The sequence below is a fragment of the Protomyctophum parallelum genome (genome assembly GCF_964188405.1).
Source record: "Protomyctophum parallelum genome assembly, chromosome: 4".
Classification (NCBI taxonomy): Eukaryota; Metazoa; Chordata; class Actinopteri; order Myctophiformes; family Myctophidae; genus Protomyctophum; species Protomyctophum parallelum.
Window position 1 is genome coordinate 48,938,502 of NC_139700.1, and position 18,544 is coordinate 48,957,045.

Below are 18,544 nucleotides of genomic sequence, written 5' to 3' on the forward strand. Positions count from 1 at the left end.
TGTAGGCATTTCGCTCTTAATCCAGAGCGATTTACAATAAGCAAGAACTCCTTGGCTGCGTCTCACCGCTCCTTGGCTGCGGCTCACCGCTCCATGGCTGCGGCTCACCGCTCCATGGCTGCGGCTCACCGCTCCTTGGCTGCGGCTCACCGCTCCATGGCTGCGTCTCACCGCTCCATGGCTGCGGCTCACCGCTCCTTGGCTGCGGCTCACCGCTCCTTGGCTGCGGCTCACCGCTCCTTGGCTGCGGCTCACCGCTCCTTGGCTGCGGCTCACCGCTCCATGGCTGCGGCTCACCGCTCCTTGGCTGCGGCTCACCGCTCCTTGGCTGCGGCTCACCGCTCCAAGAGATGGGGGTCAAATGCGGAGAACAAATTCCACTGCGGTAAACGTGGGTGACAAATCGTATGACTTTGACTTTGACTAATTCCACGCTTTTTGCGCAGTCCAACCAGCTCTGAGTTGTATTTTATAGGGAGTGATGTCATCAAAAGGTGACATGTCCTTAGCTACGGTATACAGTGTAGTATACTTGGCTATATGATGTCATCAAAAAGGTGACCCGTTCTTAGAGGGATGTATAGTGACTCAGCACATATATATATATATATTAATAAATTAGTAATATTCTTTAAAGGAGGTCATCAGGACACACAAACATGGCGCAGAGACTAGGCCGTGTTTTCAGGCTCATCTCGAAGCTGCAAACATTGAACGTTGACACCCCGCGAGCACAAGGGTGGTGTTGGGGACAACATGGCCTCCAGCAGCGGTGTGGCTTCAAGAGAACCGCCAAGAAGCCGGACTCCTCCCAGTCCCGGACAGACTCCTCCCAGTCCCGGACAGACTCCTCCCAGTCCCGGACAGACCCCTCCCAGTCCCGGAAAGACTCCTCCTCCCCCGCCCAGGGGCGCCCCCCTGTGGCCCCGCGGCGTAGCTCCAACAACACCGGAGGCTTCGGAGGAACGCTGGTCAAACCGCTGCTCTTCACCGTGGCCTTCACGGGGTGTTCCTTCGCCGCGGCCGCCATCGGCCAGGACGAGTCTCTGACGTCTCGGCGGCGGTCTCGGGAGGACCGGATCAGCCCCTGGACCCGGACCCGGGCCATGAGAAAGCAAGGACTCGGAGGAGGAGACCTCCGCGAGGAGGTCAGCCGTTGGTGGAGCGGTCTGAGCGAATGCCAGCGGACCGCGGCCGGCATCGTGGCGGCCAACGTCCTGGTGTTCTGCTGTTGGAGGATCACGTCCCTCCGGCCGGCCATGTCCAGACACTTCATGTCCAACCCCCCCGCCGCCACCGGCGCCGGTGGCGAGACGAAGGCGTGCCTTCCCATGGTGCTGTCGACGTTCAGCCACCTGGGGGCGCTCCACCTGGCCGCCAACATGTACTGCCTGTGGAGCTTCTCCAACGCTCCATCGGTCACCGAGCTGGGCCCGGAGCAGTTCCTGGCCGTCTACATGTCGGCGGGCGCCGTCTCCACGCTGGCCAGCTACGCCAGCAAGACGCTGACGGGACGCTTCGTCCCATCGCTGGGAGCGTCAGGCGCCATCATGGCGCTCCTGGCCGCCGTGTGCACCGCCACGCCGGAGGCCGCCATGTCTCTGGTCTTCCTGCCGGGCGTCACCTTCACGGCGGGCGACGCCCTGAAGGCGACGCTGGCCGTGGACGCGGCGGGGCTGCTGCTGGGGTGGCGGCTCTTCGACCACGCCGCTCACCTGGGAGGTGCGCTGTTTGGCGTCTGGTACGTCACGCACGGCCACGAGTTGATCTGGAAGAACCGCGAGCCCTTCGTCCAGATCTGGCGTGACCTGCGGGGGGGGACGTGGCGGGGGGGGTCAGGGGGCGGGGCCAACTGAGGACCACCCAATTAACCCATTCTGACCTGAGATCAGATTCATACGAGGTTTCCACTGGACACACACTGGTCTGATGAACCCCATTCTGAATTTCATTCACTCTGTTCGCGAGGCTAAGAAAGGAGGTGGACTGGCAATAATATTTTCAGACACGTTAAAATTCAAGGCTCTGACCCTTGGCAGCTTTACATCCTTTGAATACCAGGCCACTATACTACATGGTCAATCCTCTATGCCAATGATTAGCATTTATCGCCCGCCAAAATGCAGTAAAGCAATATTTCTAACAGAAATATCAGAACTTTTATCTATCTGCTCCACTAACTATGACAGAACTCTTATCTCAGGTGATCTTAATCTTCACCTGGATGATGCTACAGATGCTGTGGCTATGGGTTTCTTAGAGTTATTGCACTCCTTTGAGTTTATCCAACATGTTGTTGGGCCTACACATAAACATGGGCACACTCTGGACCTGGTGATTTCTAGAGGGCTGAACATCACTGTGGAAAGGACTATTGAAAGGCCTGAGCTATCAGACCACTTTTTGCTGTGTTTTAATATGACTGTCTCTGATCTAGAGAAAAACATCACTGAATATACCATAAAAAAAGCGTTTTTTTTTAGCCCTGCCCGGTACTCCCCCAGTGAATGATATGGTTCAAAATTGTAATCTTAAACTAGAGTCAGCTCTTGATATAGTGGCTCCTTTGAAAACAAAAAAGAAACATAACACCAGAATAACACCCTGGATAAATGAGCATACACGCTCACTGAAGCAAGAATGTCGTAGAGCTGAGCGAGCTTGGAGAAAAAACAAACTCACCATCCACCTAGAGATTCTTAAAAATTCAACAGTCGCCTATAACAAAGCCTTGCGTCTAGCAAGGCAGGCATATTTCTCTGGCATTATTAATGAGAACAAGAAAAATGCCAGAGTCCTATTCTCTACCATTGAACGACTTTTAAACCCCCCCAGTCCTACAAGCAGTCATTCCCGGCCTCTATAAAGCTAAGTGTAATGAGTTTGCATGCTTTTTCGATAACATTAGAGCTGATATTATGAATGGTGGCAGCTAATGGTCCCAGGGTAGATCACTCCAGGGGGAGCCTATTATCGTTCTGCGCAATTGATGAAGACGAACTCCGCAAAACCATATCACAGATGACATCATCCTCCTGTTCATTGGATACAATTCCCACCACCTTTCTCAAAGAGGTCTTAGACAGTGTGATTGGAGATATCCTAAAAATTGTAAACAGCTCTCTACAATCAGGCGTCTTCCCAGACTCACTGAAGACTGCTGTAGTTAGGCCCCTACTCAAGAAACACAATCTTGATCCCTCTGTTTTGGGTAACTATCGACCCATTTCAAATCTACCCTTTCTGGGCAAGGTTTTAAATTCCAATCTGGCTTTAGGAAAGGTCACAGCACAGAAACAGCACTTGTAAAAGTAATGAATGGTCTTAGGGTGTCTGCTGACAAGAAACATGTATCCGTTCTCTTACTTCTAGATCTAACGGCTGCATTTTACATGATTGATCATTCAATTTTAATAAAGCGTCTGGAGCACTGGATAGGCCTGTCTGGTACGGCCCTGTCCTGGTTTTGCTCCTACCTATCAAACAGAAGTTACTTTGTCAATCTAGCAGAGTTTGACTCAGACAAACACGACATCAGTTCTAGTATTCCACAGGGCTCGATTCTTGGCCCTCTGCTTTTCTCCTTGTATATACTGCCATTGGGCGAACTCATTATCAATCACGGAGTCAATTTTCATTTCTATGCTGATGATACCCAACTATATCTTTCTGTGGCCCCAGATGATCCCTGTGCTTTAGACCCGCTGTTGACCTGTCTGTCTAGCATCAAATGTTGGATGAGTGAGAACTTTCTCAAGCTAAATGAGGATAAGACAGAAGTTCTCATCGGTTCCAGTGAGCAGAAAGAATCAATAATAAGCTGACTTGGCAACCTGACTGTAGAAAGTAACAGTACAGTAAAGAACCTGGGGGTTATTATTGATTCTGAATTGAATTTTAGATAGATAGATAGATACTAGATAGATAGATAGATAGATAGATAGATAGATAGATAGATAGATACTAGATAATAATAATAACTTGCATTTTTATAGCGCCTTTCAAGAAACCCAAAGCGCTTGATAGATAGATACTAGATAGATAGAGATGATACATAATAACTTAGTGTGCATCATTAAGGACAGTTATTATAGTTATTATTATCTTTTTATTGGATGAAGTATACAATGATAAGAGCGCCCCTCACTTCACATGGGTGTGATTTATTTATTTATTTCTAGTTTTATCTCTGAGGATTTACAGTGTACTACATACAGGTTGTACGGTATAGGTACATAGATATAGATCTTTACATTTACAGTTTGATAGGTGGCCTTGGACCCCTCCATTTACACACATACCTGTTTGACTCTTTATATGTGTGATTGCGAACGCAATGAGCACTAACTACGAGACCCCGCAGATCATGTCTGTCTCTCTGTGTGTCTGTCTGACCCGCTGTGACGCCTATGGTGAAAATGAATGTAGAAGCATTTCCTGGGCCACTCGTTGTTCTGAAAGGGGGAGGGACTGGGACGCTCTATTGCCATGCTTTTTTAAGAGCGTCTGCTAAATGCCTAAATTGTAAATTGTGTGGGCATAACTACGCACTAAAGGCAGCTTCCAAATTAATCCATCCCCTCACTTATATCCACCTAAGGTTCCTTGTTGATTAAGAACCCATGTCCCATTCTGGGTGGGAACCCCTTTTGGTGTTTTAAGCATTATGCTATACTTTAGCTATTGAACAATAGCAGATCTACAAAGCTCATAGCGCGGCACCGAGTGCTGTGCTACGAGCTGGAACAACATATTTCCAGATGGGGGACGGCGGCCAATTACATATATTTTTGGGGGTCTTTGACATGAAACTGTTTGAGAACTACTGACATAGAAACATATGGTTTTTCAGAAAACTCTCATGATTTAGAAGACATTTTGTAGAATCCGTCTCCGTCGAAATGGGTGAAGCCTCTCACATGGACTCAAACTCGTCGATTCGCTGCTTGGTGTGGCCCCGGCGTATCTGCCACAGCGTCTGGTACTTGTCTCGGCCGGCCTTGACGTTCATGACGTGCAACACGTCGTTCTGGCTCATCTTGGTCACGTCCTGGGTCCGGGACAGCTCCAAGCTCAATGCCTGCAACTGCCTTTCGGTGCTCTGATTCTTCTGGGCCTCTGTGGCACGCTCCTCCACCTCCTCCACCTCGTTACACCGGCCGTGGACATTCGACAGCACGACACTGGCCTTGGTGTGGCTCTCGTCGTCCCACTCATCATTCTCCTCGTCCGTCGGCGTGGGGGCCGCCGTAGTCCTCATCATGGCCCTCTTCAGTTCATCCTTGGTCTTCTCGAGGTCCTCCTGGGCCGACATAGCCTTAAGTTGCCATTCCAACACCTCCTCTTCCTTCCTCCTCTTGGCCTCCTCCAGAATGCCAATCTTAGCCATGAATTCACTCAACTCGGCAGCCCATTGCTCCTGGTTCTTCGTCTGGTCAGCGGCAGCCCGTTTGGTCAGCTCTGCCATTGCCTCCTCTGTAGCCAGTCTCTCCTTCTCCAACCTCTCCACCTCCTCCCTGGCTCTCATCCTCTCCCGCTCCAACTCCAAAGCACGCCGGGTCTGCTCCTCGAGCTTCTCCTGGGCCCTCTCTTTCTCCTTCTGAGCGTGCTCCTTCTCCAGCCTCTCCACCTCCTCCCTCGCTCCCATCTCCTGCTCCAACTCCAAAGCACGCCGGGTCTGCTCCTCGAGCTTCTCCTGGGCCCTCTCTTTCTCCTTCTGAGCGTGCTCCTTCTCCAGCCTCTCCACCTCCTCCCTCGCTCCCATCTCCTGCTCCAACTCCAAAGCACGCCGGGTCTGCTCCTCGAGCTCTGCCCGGGTCCTCTCTTTCTCCTTCTGAGCGTGCTCTAGTTTCCTGGCCATCTGTTTGTGCTGCTTCTGTCCTCTGGCCTCGGCCTTCATGTGTTGAATCTTGATAGTGTCTAGCTTCCTCCTTGTCGTGTACAGCCCGTAGTAGCCTATGCACTCTGCCAGGATACGCTTGATCATGCACCGTCGTGGCACAAAAAACACCAAGTTGGAATCTGTGTCGGCGATGAGTTTAATGGTAAACTTAGTATTATTGTAGGAGATTTGTCTAATCTCCTTCCATTGGAAGAAATGATCTGGCGTCAACTTGTCTTTGTGTTTGTAGACGTTGAGGCCCAGGGCATGCACTCCCAGCCACAATTGTGTGCCTTTCTTGTTCTTGATCTCAAAGTACTTGACTCCGTACATCTCCAGGTCCTGTGCGATCTTCAGGTACTCCATCATGGAGTCTTCTCTGGAAAGCCCCCTGCGTTCTTCGTGTAAAGTCTGCATCTTGTCGACCCACTGTTCCTTGGTCAACTTCTGCTGTAACAGGACTCTCTGAGGCAGCAGTCTGTCTTGGGCGAGGTATCCTGGCTTATGAACTTCTCCGCTATAGTCACCGTACTGGGCCTGTACAGAGTAGGAGGACAGCAGCATGGCCTTCTCCGGAGGACAGTACATCTCTTCGTTCAGAATTGCTTCATTCACCTCAAGGAAGAAGAGTCTCTGTGTGATGTCCTGGATGAGCTCCCCCGACACCTCGGGGAAGAACCTTGCCCTGAACTTAAACTGAAGCGGGTCCTCTTTCATCACGTCTTTCTGGGTGAATATCCTATCGAGCCGGAGCCAAGTGAGGTCGCCGGTACTGTCGGCATACGCCAGGCCAAAGAACCACTCCTCCTGCACACCCATCGTTTTCAATACGTGATCAAGGAGCTCTTTGCCTGTTGTGTTTTGCTTCATTTGAAATTTCAGCTGCTTTCTGTCCATGATGGTTACACATATGTTGACCTCTGGTACCTCCATCATAAGCCTGACGTCAGACACCAAGGCACTCAGTTTAGCCATCTCTAAACGTGTTGTGTTGTCTGGATCCTTGGTGTGGATCTAGCCAGATACTCAAGGCAGCAACAAGAAAGCAAGCAAGTCAGAGGGGGGGTAAAAGTAAAATATGTTTTGTGAAAAAAAGGTCCCACGAATGCAGAGCTCAGAGGGTAGCTGGTGGCGTTGGACCTTATATGTCTCGGAAGCCGGTCAGTGACATCAGTGTCTGACATCACAGTGTTAGTACTGTGATGTCAGACATCTGTGATTGGCTGTGATGCCTAATATATGACACGCCTCAGTGGCTATACATGCTACTTAAAGTGCAAACTGGAGCAGGGTAGCAACATTCGCCTCCAGTCCCCATAGTGATTGTATCCGTGGAAACAGTTATTTACCAACGGCCGTAACACTCAGTAGCAACAAACAAGTCAGAGGGGGGTAAAAGAAAAATATGTTTTCTCAAAACAAGGTCCCACAAATGCAGAGCTCAGAGGAAGCTCCCGGCTACATATCCAGCTCGGGCATGCGCATGTCCATGTCCGCTCAGGCCCCTGTGGTACCAGCACAGCATGGGTATCCCATTGTCCAGTATGTAGGAGGCAGAGAAACGTTTTTCTTCTACAATCAAGGGCCCCAGCTGTATAGACAGGGTGGTGGTGGTGGTGGATACTATGACCCACAGGCCGAGTCTCAAGTCACCGCCAACGTGGTCTCCTCTGAAGAAAATGTCCAAAGGTCACCGGGAATTGCATCTCACAGAAGCACCCATCACAATAGCCATCAGATCTGGTTAAAGGATAACTTGGAGGTAACAAGGGAGGGCAGCCTGTCCAGATTGTCCTTGTACGAGGGCTACGTGCACCACTGTCGGGAGCAGACGCTGGAGCCGCTCAACCAACCCTCCTTCGGAAAGCTCATTCATTCTGTCTTCCCGAACATCAAGGCACGGCGTCTCGGCACCAGAGGAAACTCCAGGTACCACTACTACGGCGTTCGGGTGAAGCCCAACTCGCCGCTCAGCAAGCTGCAGGAGGACCCTCTGTACAATAATGTCACAGGGCAGCATCCTATCAAACGGGAGCAGGACTGCATGTCGGACCAGCCGTCGGGTGGTTCTCAGAACGCCCCGGAGCCGTTAGAAGCAGCCCAGAGTCAGCAGCAGTTCATACAGATGTCTCGTGAACTGCCGCCGTTTCCCGACCTCGACCACCTCCACCGCCAGCCGCTCCTCATCGAGAAGCTGCAGACTCTCTACAGGAAGAACTGTGTGGCCGTTCTGGACGTGGTGAAGAATCTCCAGTTCCACGGCGTCGAGAAGCTGTGGCAGAGCTTCTGGTGTCCAACGGTGGTGCCATCCAGTGACAGAGCCACTGCCGTCGCCAACAGCGGAGATGTCCTGGAGGGCACGATCCCTAGAGACAGCCTGGTGGCTCTATGCAAACATGACAACGTCAGAGTGTGGATGAGGAGCTGTGACAGGATCCTTTACGAAGCCATGGTGGAGTTCCTCATCCCCAACGTGGTGTGCCAAGTTCCCGCCGATCGAATCCGGGACATGCGTGACTTTGCCGACGGCGTGGAAGGCTGGATGACCAAAGCAACGAGAGACTTTCCTCCAGAGGTGGTCGGCGGTAAGGCAGAGGCGGTTCGAGCCTTTGCCCAAATGCTGCACCAGTACGTCAGCTTGAACAACCTGGCTCAGGCAGCCCGCTCCCACCTCCAGAAACCCTCCACGTTGAACAAGATGCTCGCCGACCTCAACAAGGTCGACTTCGCTAACATCCTGAAGCAGGCGTCGTGGGTGTGCCGGTGTGACGAGGGCGTGTTCCGCCTCGTGGAGCAGAACTTCAAAGCCGCCCTGACGCAGCAGCAGAGCTCCGCCTCCGGAGACCAGTGGGCCACCTGGTTGGACGCGGTGGTCTCCCAGGTCCTACACGACAAAGGTCTAGAGGACGCACGCCAGTTTCTGCTCAAATGGTCCTACTACAGCTCCATGGTGGTCCGGGACCTCACCCTGCGCAGCGCGGCCACTTACGGCCCCTGCCACGTCGTCTGCATGTTCTACGACGAATACATGCTCTACCTGGTCGCGCGGCACGTGGCCAAGGTCACCGAGCAGCCAGCTATCGCCGTCATTGGAGAATTCAATGACCCTATAGCTGCACCGCCGGCCGGGACAACTAAAAGACCCGTCCTTTGATGACGTGAGTGACCTCGGCAGCAATGCATAATGTGTCCCGAGGATCCGTTAAGAAAATCTGAGCACAGTGTAGCAGCAGCTGTTGAATCTATAGGAGCCTAACTAAATCTATAGGAGCCTAACTAGCCCAGCCCAGCAACAATAGGGTGCACTGTAGTGAACTGCAGGGCTGGGCTAGCTTCCCAAACCTTTTAAAGGGATTGTGACATTAACATTCAGTAGATTTTCTGGCTCAAACAAGTGCTCAGAAGCTAAAAAAAAAAGAAAAAAAAAGAAGAAATTAATGTGGTTTTTTTTTTAGTGGTACAGCCACTCCAGTGCACGGCAATGTGTGTCCCTCTGTATATAATACAGTATGCGCGCACGCATGCACACACATGGAGAGGCCAGGGAGGAGGGCTTGTGTAGTACAGTACAGTACAGTACAGTACAGTACAGTACAGTACAGTACAGTACAGTACAGTACAGTACAGTACAGTACAGTACAGTACAGTACAGTACAGTAGTACAGCACCTCTCAGTTCAGATGCGTCTGATCGTTTCTTTGTCAAGTCATCAGGTGCAAACAAATCAGTCAGCTCCATATATGGGCATATACTGATGACATCTCCAAATATGGGCATAAAAGGACTGACAGATACAGAGCTCTCCATATATGGGCATATCAGTCGGATAGAACCTCGACCTAGTTTAGGTGTTTTTGAGGGGTGCTAGCCCCTCCTACGCACAGCTTTGTGTGTGTGTGTGCATCATGGCAGCTAGTTAATCACAAAAACAGAGCACAGAACATTCGTTTGGTACGTGTGTATGAGGTCTGGGACCTCGTACACACATGTCGGATGGATATGCTCTGTTCCGTCCGTGTTTCATGGCCCGCCTCAATGCTTTTCCAACGGAAGTCACGTGGTTTGACCAAACACTTGTGTTTGATATGACGGGGGGATGGGAGGCTATCAAACACAAAAAGAAAAGCATCGAGGCGGACCGTGGAACACGTGTGTGTACGAGGCCTCAGGAAATGCTCAGTTGGCTAAGCAGACAAATCTTAGAACCCATCGTCAGAAAATCAAAGAAAAACAGCGCCCTCTTTTCCTTCCGAGAGACTTTCCGAGACACTACTAAGTAGACAGTACCAGGGCAGTGCTGCAGGGGGAGTGCTGCCTAGCTCGAGGAAAGAGAGAGACAATGGCTGAGGTTCTTTGTGGCAGTGTTCAGCAACACGTCCAGTGGCGTGCACAGACATTTAGAGGGGCAGGTGCTCAAGTGAAAAAAAAGGGCACCTTGTGCAGCGCATTTTGTGGCGGGAACCGGTTTTGGTGCTTTAGCTATTGAAAAATAGCAGATCTACAAGCTCATAGCGCGCCACCGAGTGGCGCGCTACGAGCTTGTAGGTCTGCTATTTTTCTTTAATCGAAGAACCACTGACATAGAAACATAGCTTTAGACTAGAGTGTGGGGGGCCTAAAAATAATATAGTAGAAGCGCTTTTTTATCAAGATTTGATCAATGTCACCATATGGTCCACACACTACACATTTTTAAGAGCGAAATTGCCAAAAGGGCAGGGGGTGCTCTAGCACCCCCTAGTGTCTATCTGTGCACGCCACCGAACACGTCCCTTTCACTGTGAACATAGACTTTCCGTGCTTAGATGTGCCACGCTGTGTGGCGCTGAAATGAACTGCGGCCTGGTAGGCCATCGTCCAATGGTAGGCCATCGTCCAATCGTCCAATCCAAGGCCTACCAGGCTGGCCTGACCGCTCAATAAATGAATGCTATGAATGCATCTCTGATGTCATCAGTATATAATCATTGTTTTGCGATTGGCAGTTCTTCTCGACAATCGCGTCTCCATGGATCAACGGTTCTGTGGACAGCCACCGACCGATACATCGTCCTCACGCCGGAACTGCCTTTCCTCGGGTCCTCTGCGATACGCGTGCTGAAGTCGACAAAGATTTGTGTAATTCATTCACATTGGAAATACTATAATAGGAATATATTATATATATCTGAGTTTGATTCACCGAGAGGCGCAACATATACGTCATGACCTGGTGGACAGATTGAGTACTTAAACTGTAAACCACTTCTATTATACCATGGTTTAAGAGTGTGGTCGCCTTCAGCTCTGACGTTTCATTGGTTTAAGAGTGTGGTCGCCTTCAGCAGTGACTTTTCATTGGTTAATCCATGGCGACAGACTCCTCCCTCCTCGATCCCGGGTCGGAGCATCAACCACAGGCGGATCTCTACCAGCAGCTGCTGTTAGAGACGACGGGGGGAAAGACGACAGGTGAGAACCCTGCAGACTCCACAGTTATCCAACCATGTCCCGGTGTGTGTGTCAAAACCCGCTCCCAGCCAGGCAACCAGAAGGTCTTCATCAACATCTGTCAGTCTACCTCGATCCCTCCCCCTCTGGAAGTATCAAGGGAGGACCTCGTGGAGCTCCTCAAATCAGAAGACACCAACTACCGATTTCCCATGAGCCTCGGCGAGCCGCACGCAGAAATCGACAGCAGTTCCTCGGGCTGTACGGCCTATGATGTCGTCGTCAACCAAGATTTCTTCGCGAGGTGTCGGAAAGATCCTCTGTTTCTACGTTTCCTCATCCTGGTGTCCGTAGAGGCATTGGAGAAGAAATACGACGTAGAACTCAGCAGAGACTGGAATGTTCTGACGAACAGGAAGTCATTTGGATCCGTGGGCGAGCAGAACATCCGCACCAAGAGCCGACCGGTCATCGAAGAACTACCTCCACAGGATGCCCCTAATCCTGTCCCGGCGGCCAAAACACCCCAGTTCAGTCTGTTAGTGGAGCCCCCTGTTGGCGAACCGGAGTACCTCATCGCGGAGATACAACTGCCGGGGGTGTCGTCGTGTTCTTGTCTGATCCTGGACGTCGGTGAGGACCGTCTCCTTCTGTCGGCCCGGCCGTCTCTCTTTCAGCTGGACGTCTTCCATCCTCTCCTCGTTGACCAGGAGAACAGCCTGGCGCAGTACAACACACACACACACATTCTGACCGTTACCATGCCTGTTGTGTCTTCATGAAGTCTGATTATTTACTATTTTATATCGCGGGGCGACTGGCTCAGGAGGTATAGAGCAGGTCGTCCAATGATCCATGGATCGGCGGTTCGAATCCCGGCTCCTCCTGTCTACATGTCGAAGTGTCCTTGGGCAAGACACTGAACCCCAAATTGCTCCCGATGTGCTGGTTGGTGCCTTGCATGGCTTCCGCCGCAATCGGTGTATGAATGTGTGTGTGAATGGGTGAATGTAATGCACAATCTATGTAAAGCGCCTTGGATAAAGGCGCTATATAAATGCACCATTTACCATTTACTGTATATGTTTTACCACTTTTTCCTCCCCAATTGGGCTCTATATGCACACACGCCATTTTGGAAAGAACTTTTGGACTCCGTCACGGGTTACCATCCAGCCACTCTACAACTGAGCCACCACCGCCCCCTAGTGGCCACTCTACCCCTGAGCCACCGCCCGATACTTAAGGCTCTGTTCCATTATGGTCAAACAACACATTTGGCCAAATGTGCCAGTTTGTGACTTGTTTGTCAGACTGATATCTTTACTACTGAATCGACAGCAACATACATCTTTTTGAGGGCCTCTAGCCCCACCTACAGGCGACAGGCCAACAGCATGCACACCAATTGAGGCCCGCCCCCGCTCGATCATGATTGGCGGAAGGCCCCTCTCTATCCTGATTGGATGAAGGCTGGGCCACCTATAGCCAAAAAACTCCCAGGGGTTAACTGGGGACGGGGAGGAACTCCTTATATGGTCAGCAGCACACTCTATAGTAGGGAGGATTATCACAACAAAACAAAAAAATAAGCTATATTTGAATTAAGTGAAATCACTGAATATATTTAAATTCCCATTTACGATGAATGGAGAATTTTACATCATAGTGTCTGAGCAAATAGGCATAGTGTCTATTTTACATTATGTACGATGATAATGAGACTTCCCCTCACTTCACACGGGTGTGATTTCTTTTTTTTAACACAGCTGGTCACTTATTTGAAGCTAATAATTAGATTCCTTAGTTCCTGTTGAGAGCGATGCAAGCAGGGGGGCAGTCAGCCAGATATTTCGTGAAGCCTCATTTGAAATCGGTAGTTCATATAATGGCCTGTTGTGGCGCTGGACTGGACCCAAAAAGCCCCATAGCTCCATAGAGGCCCATGTATTTTGGCCCAACTTCACCTAGACTGTATTACCTTAATAAACATGGTCATGAATACTTTCTTCTTCCAGTCACTAGTTTAAAGTCTCATTTCTAATGTCATAATATTCTTTTTGGAAAATTATGGTCCCATTAATTAAAATAATGACCATAAAGTCGCGTATGTTCTGAGAGGCGTGGCTACCGTTACCTCTATGATCGGGATTCCCCTCCCACTCAAGAGTCTTCTCCTCCCACTCGAGTCAAAATAAAAACCAACGGAGAAGAAGGGGGGAAGTCCCGCCTCGTTGTCTGGGCAGCCAATGGCCAGCTGGACCCAAACGGAGCCAGCCAATGGCCAGCTGGTACCAAACGGATCTAGAAAGATGGCGACTTACATCAGGAATTAGCATATTATTACAGGCTTCATTTTACAGTCTATGGATGCAAGTCAGGAACGATGCATGTTGAAAATGCACCCACCCAGTTATGCAATAATACCCATTGTACCCATGTCAGAGTACCTGTTGTATTAATACCCATTGTACCCATGTCAGAGTACCTGTTGTATTATATATAATACCCATTGTACCCATGTCAGAGTACCTGTTGTATTATGGAGATCTCTGTATCTATTTGTCCTTGTCCCCTTTTATGCCCATATATGGAGATCCCTGATGTCATCAGGGGAGATACGTTAACTACAGATGCTCAGAGATGTTGTGCCTTTATAGTTATACCGTATATTCGATGGGCAATACCATGGGCAATACCATGGGCAATACCATGGGCAATACCATGGGCAATACCATGGGCAATACCATGGGCAATACCATGGGCAAGGGAACCATGCAGAGTCGGTCGAGCTCATAACTTCATCTTCTTTAGGCCCGATGTCGAAATAAAAAACACTTTCACTCTGAAAGAATATATATACCTATTCAAAGATTTGTGCCGCATTTTTACGATTTTTCAAAAATAGCAGACCTACAAAATTATAGCGTGCCACTCGGTGGCGCGCTATGAGCTTGTAGGTCTGCTATTTTTCAATAGCTAAAGTATAACAGAATGCTTGAAACACCAAAAGGGGTTCCCGCCCAAAATGTGTTAAAGAAATGTGAAAATATTCACATTTAGTGAAATCATAATCTCAGATACGCCAATCCAATATTGGCCTTCCAGCAAGAGTATCGGCAGCATGATCTCATCAATATGATGGCAGAGTTTCACAGGGAAGCCACACTCGTTTACCAAGTCCTTATATGGTCGGTTATTACATTCTGACCTCACATGATGTGATACACTGACAGGTGTAACCGAGGTGACCAGAGTATAGATACTTAAACCAGGTGCTTATTAAACTTTTAACACTGTTCTATTCAGAAAACTGAAGTCCCTTTTCTGCCCAGAAGTCCCTTTAAATCTCAAAAGCACTACAACATATTGTCAGAACCTCTTGAAAACATGGGTCGCCACTTCGGAAACTTGGCCAAGGTCAGGCACATAATTACATACAGTCTGTCCCCCTTCGAACAGAGGGCTTTCCCCGACTACTTCTCCAAAGGAATCCCCAATGTGTGGAGACGGTTCACTTCTTCTTTCTTCAGAGTTGCTCCCCCAATGACCCTTGGGTACATCACATACATTTGGGGAAACGATGTCTACCAAAAAGGCAAGAGGAAGAATCCAGCTGACTTTGAGAATGGCCAATGAACTGCCTTACTTACTGCTGCTCTGACTGTTGGCCAAACGTTGTTATTAGGGGATCAAGTCCGAAGGGCCGAGACCCCTTATTGTTTTCGTACGGATTTTCGCACTTTCGGCAGATCTATGCTGTCGTTTTCCATGAAATTCGGCAATGGTAGAGGCTCAAGAACTGAAGCTCACAGTCCCCTTCAGCCAATCAGCATAGCAAAAAAACTGACGTGATCTCCAGTCTCCAATCAGTGAACGACACTAGCCCGGAACACGGAACATGCTTTCAACATGTATATGCCAGGGACACGTGACAAGAACGGCTTCAAACGCCACATTGTTATTTAATGTTGAATTGAAAGCCATGATAAAAGCCATGCTGTTGGACTCCTAATGCAGTCATTGTAGTTATCATTGTATCAAGTATTTCGCTACTAATTAGAAGACAGGCATGGCATATATTTTCTTTCTTTATTACTTATAACTATGGCTTGACCCCGCTTATCACTGCTTGCAGCTATATTTATTATTATTACCTATAGTGTTTTCTTTCCACATGAGCCTGAAGTTCAGCCTTAATCTTTTGCCTCTTTTGCCTTTGCCTGATTGGACAATAACTCCACCAATGGGTAAATATGTCTTCTGATTGGACAATATTTATATAGAGGAAAGGAAACCACACTTTGGTTTCACACTGATAATGCCCTGCTTCACAATCGTGTATATAAAGTAAAGTTGAAGTTGTCTGTAATCAAACCCACACATCCGGGTCGGAGTGGGTTGAAACCGAGTGGAAACCTCTATCAGGAGCCCTTGGCTGGCCAGGGGATAATCATATCCTTTAATATTTAACTAAATTAAACTTTTAATGACATTGATTTGCTGTTTGGACTGAAGTTGCCCATATATGGAGATACATGACCTCATAGTAATTAATTAAAAAAAAACTAATATTAAGAACGAACCTTGAAGATCTGTAGTTCCGGGGCAAAGCGGGAACAGAAAGCCCACAGAAAAGTTCCCTTTACATCACCCGATAGCTCCAGCCCAGGGGTATCCACGATAATGTCAACCCGATCCCACCAGAGAAACCCTCCTGAATCTCTATTCAGACAAGCTGTTACGCCCAGGAGGTATCCAGACGTGTTGTCCATAAACACATCTGGATTGGCCGATACCAGCTTCACCGATGATGACACCAACCTTAGCTCTGACCTTCTGAACGACGATGACCCCTCAGGAGAGCCTGCTGCTGCAGGTCGTCTTTTCCCAGAGTTCCTGGCGTCCTTCCTGAAATCCTCTGATCTGTTTGATCTTTTGAAGGACTACCAGGATCTCTGCCAGGGCCAGATAGCTGCTCTTCAGCATGCCGTTCTCGGGTCAGGATGGCGCAGTAGGACAGCCGTAGGAGTTAAATGGATTCTACAGCAGGAGCTCAACACATGGAGACTGATTCATTCACTGTACAGGGATCGCGTTCAGGCGGAATTCGGAGATGACGTCGTGACGGACCTGCCTGTTCCCAGTGAGAGTGAGAGGTCAGTTGTGGATCAGCTGTTCCAATGTGACAAGGTCGTCAGACAGAGTCAGCTGGTTGTTGATTGGTTGGAGAGCATTGCCAGAGATCGGATGGGACATTTCGCGGACAACATTGAACACTACGCCAAGAACGTCTACTGGGAAAACACCCTCCATGCTTTGAAGGTGAGAAGGACGGGAAGTGCTGCCCTGGTTACCGAACTGGACCCGGATGCTCCGGTGAGACTGCAGCGCCCCCTGGTGGATCTTGACAGAGAGGATGACGATAGACTCCTGAAGGACCTGTTCACGCTCATCAGAGCCGGGATGATCGAACAGGCTCAGAGGTTGTGTAAACGTTGTGGTCAGGCCTGGAGAGCAGCCACTCTGGAGGGATGGAAGCTCTACCACGACCCCAACGTCGCCACGGACTCTTCGAAGCTGCGGCCGGTCGAAGGGAACCCTCAGCGAGGAATCTGGAAAGCCTGTTGCTGGAGAATGGCCGAAGAGCGGCAGCTGAACAGGTACGAGAGAGCGATCTACGCCGCGCTCAGCGGAAACATCACACCGCTGTTGCCGGTGTGCGAGTCGTGGGAGGATTGTGTCTGGGCGCACTTCAAAGTGATGATCGACTCGCTGGTGGAACAGGAACTGATGTCATCGGGCATGGCCCACCAGGACGCCGACGCGCTGCCACGAGAGCATCTGGAAGCCAACTGGACCATGAATAAAGTGTTTGAAAAGATCCGAGCAACAGAGTCTAAGAAGGTGATGGAGGAGACCGCCGAACATTACCATGTGATTCAGAAGGCAGTCATACTGGAAGACCTGGACGGTCTTCTGGAGGACTTCAGTGATTGGCTGACGGGTCCAACGCCCCTCCCATCTCACCTGCTGCGGTTCATGACTCACCTTGTGTTGTTCTATCACTCTCTCGGCATGGCGCTGAAGGAGGACGTATGTGTGGACGTCATAAAGAGTTACGTCGGCGTGTTGATCAAAGAGGATCAGTGGGAACTCGTAGCCAGCTATGTCGGCCAACTTCCTGTCGACATAGCGACTGTACAGTATGCCAGTGTCCTGGAGACCATCAGCCAATCGGAACAGAGGAAGAGGTGTCTGCATCTGGCAAATGAGGCCGGGCTAGATGTAGCAGCGATCACTAAGCTGGTGGTGGAGACTGTGCTGGGCAGAGACAACACCGAGTTCACCCTCCACGCACACACGCTGGATACTGCTACCACACAGGAGGAACTGGAGAAGATTGACATCATTGATTGGTTACTGATTGACCCCGCCCACCGAGCAGAAGCTCTCAAACAGTCCAATGCCATCATGAGGAAGTTCTTAGCTGCGCAGAAGCTGGACGCGGTGAAGGCCTTGTTTTCTAAACTCCCGGAGAACTCGGCGACGGAGATCTATCGTCAGTGGGAGGGTCAGGACACGCCTCTTCCCGCTGAGGACGAGAACGCCGTCAGGGAACACCTGTGTATCAGAGCTTACCTGGAGGCCCAGAAGGCGTTTAACGATTGGACCAATCACATTAACTCTGCTCCTCAGAGGCCAGACGACCCTGCCCACCAGGACAAGTTTGCAGTGAGAGTGGCCAATGAGATGAGAGAGAAGGAGTACCAGAGTGAGTACGCTAGGTGGGAGGTGGGTGTCGGCCATTTGACCGTCAACGTTAAAGAGAGAATCCACAGCATTCTGATTGGAGCGTGGATGGTCGACAGCAGACAGGATGCGTTGGAGGAGGTGCGGCGCAGCCACCAGATGACCACGCTGCGTTCCCTGTATCTGCCCAGATTGTGTGCGCTGTTGTTGCACGTCCTGCAGCGTTCCAACCACCACCAGGAGGCGCTACGACTCGCCGACATCATCGCCTCTGACCAACACAGGCTGTATGAGGTGTTTCCTAAAAAGGAACTGAGTCAGTTCCTTCAGAGGTTCAGAGATTCATCTCTGCTGCTGTTGGACGATGGACTGGATGCACTGGGATACCAGTTAAAACCATAGCCTGCACGCACGCACAGTTTGTTTGTCTTTGTTTATTTCAATCAAATGTGTCGTCAGAGTCGGTTATTGAGTTATTAG

The 18,544-nt window shown here is 49.9% G+C and overlaps 5 protein-coding genes and 1 pseudogene across 6 annotated transcripts; 5 read left to right on the forward strand and 1 right to left on the reverse strand.

Moving 5' to 3' along the window:
• Positions 1-659: 659 nt before the first annotated feature.
• Positions 660-1,881, forward strand: LOC310857244 (presenilin-associated rhomboid-like protein, mitochondrial; annotated as a pseudogene). The gene has a single exon. The product of its transcript is annotated as a presenilin-associated rhomboid-like protein, mitochondrial (transcript).
• A 3,034-nt stretch (positions 1,882-4,915) lies between these two features.
• Positions 4,916-6,856, reverse strand: LOC310857245 (radixin-like; the record flags this gene model as incomplete). The annotated part of the gene is made up of 1 exon (XM_083762855.1): positions 4,916-6,856. The coding sequence occupies one exon, from the start codon at positions 6,854-6,856 to the stop codon at positions 4,916-4,918; it is 1,941 nt and encodes a 646-aa protein (XP_083618981.1).
• A 457-nt stretch (positions 6,857-7,313) lies between these two features.
• On the forward strand, positions 7,314-9,035 carry LOC310857246 (DNA-binding protein RFX2-like; the record flags this gene model as incomplete). Its single annotated transcript, XM_083762856.1, has 1 exon — positions 7,314-9,035. The coding sequence occupies one exon, from the start codon at positions 7,314-7,316 to the stop codon at positions 9,033-9,035; it is 1,722 nt and encodes a 573-aa protein (XP_083618982.1).
• A 2,194-nt stretch (positions 9,036-11,229) lies between these two features.
• On the forward strand, positions 11,230-12,093 carry LOC310857685 (PIH1 domain-containing protein 1-like; the record flags this gene model as incomplete). Its single annotated transcript, XM_083763473.1, has 1 exon — positions 11,230-12,093. One exon carries the CDS (start codon positions 11,230-11,232, stop codon positions 12,091-12,093), a length of 864 nt encoding a protein of 287 aa, XP_083619599.1.
• A 2,608-nt stretch (positions 12,094-14,701) lies between these two features.
• Positions 14,702-14,950, forward strand: LOC310857687 (cytochrome b-c1 complex subunit 8-like; the record flags this gene model as incomplete). Its single annotated transcript, XM_083763475.1, has 1 exon — positions 14,702-14,950. The coding sequence occupies one exon, from the start codon at positions 14,702-14,704 to the stop codon at positions 14,948-14,950; it is 249 nt and encodes an 82-aa protein (XP_083619601.1).
• Positions 14,951-15,997: 1,047 nt separating this feature from the next.
• Positions 15,998-18,466, forward strand: LOC310857247 (nuclear pore complex protein Nup107-like; the record flags this gene model as incomplete). Its single annotated transcript, XM_083762857.1, has 1 exon — positions 15,998-18,466. One exon carries the CDS (start codon positions 15,998-16,000, stop codon positions 18,464-18,466), a length of 2,469 nt encoding a protein of 822 aa, XP_083618983.1.
• Positions 18,467-18,544: the final 78 nt, after the last annotated feature.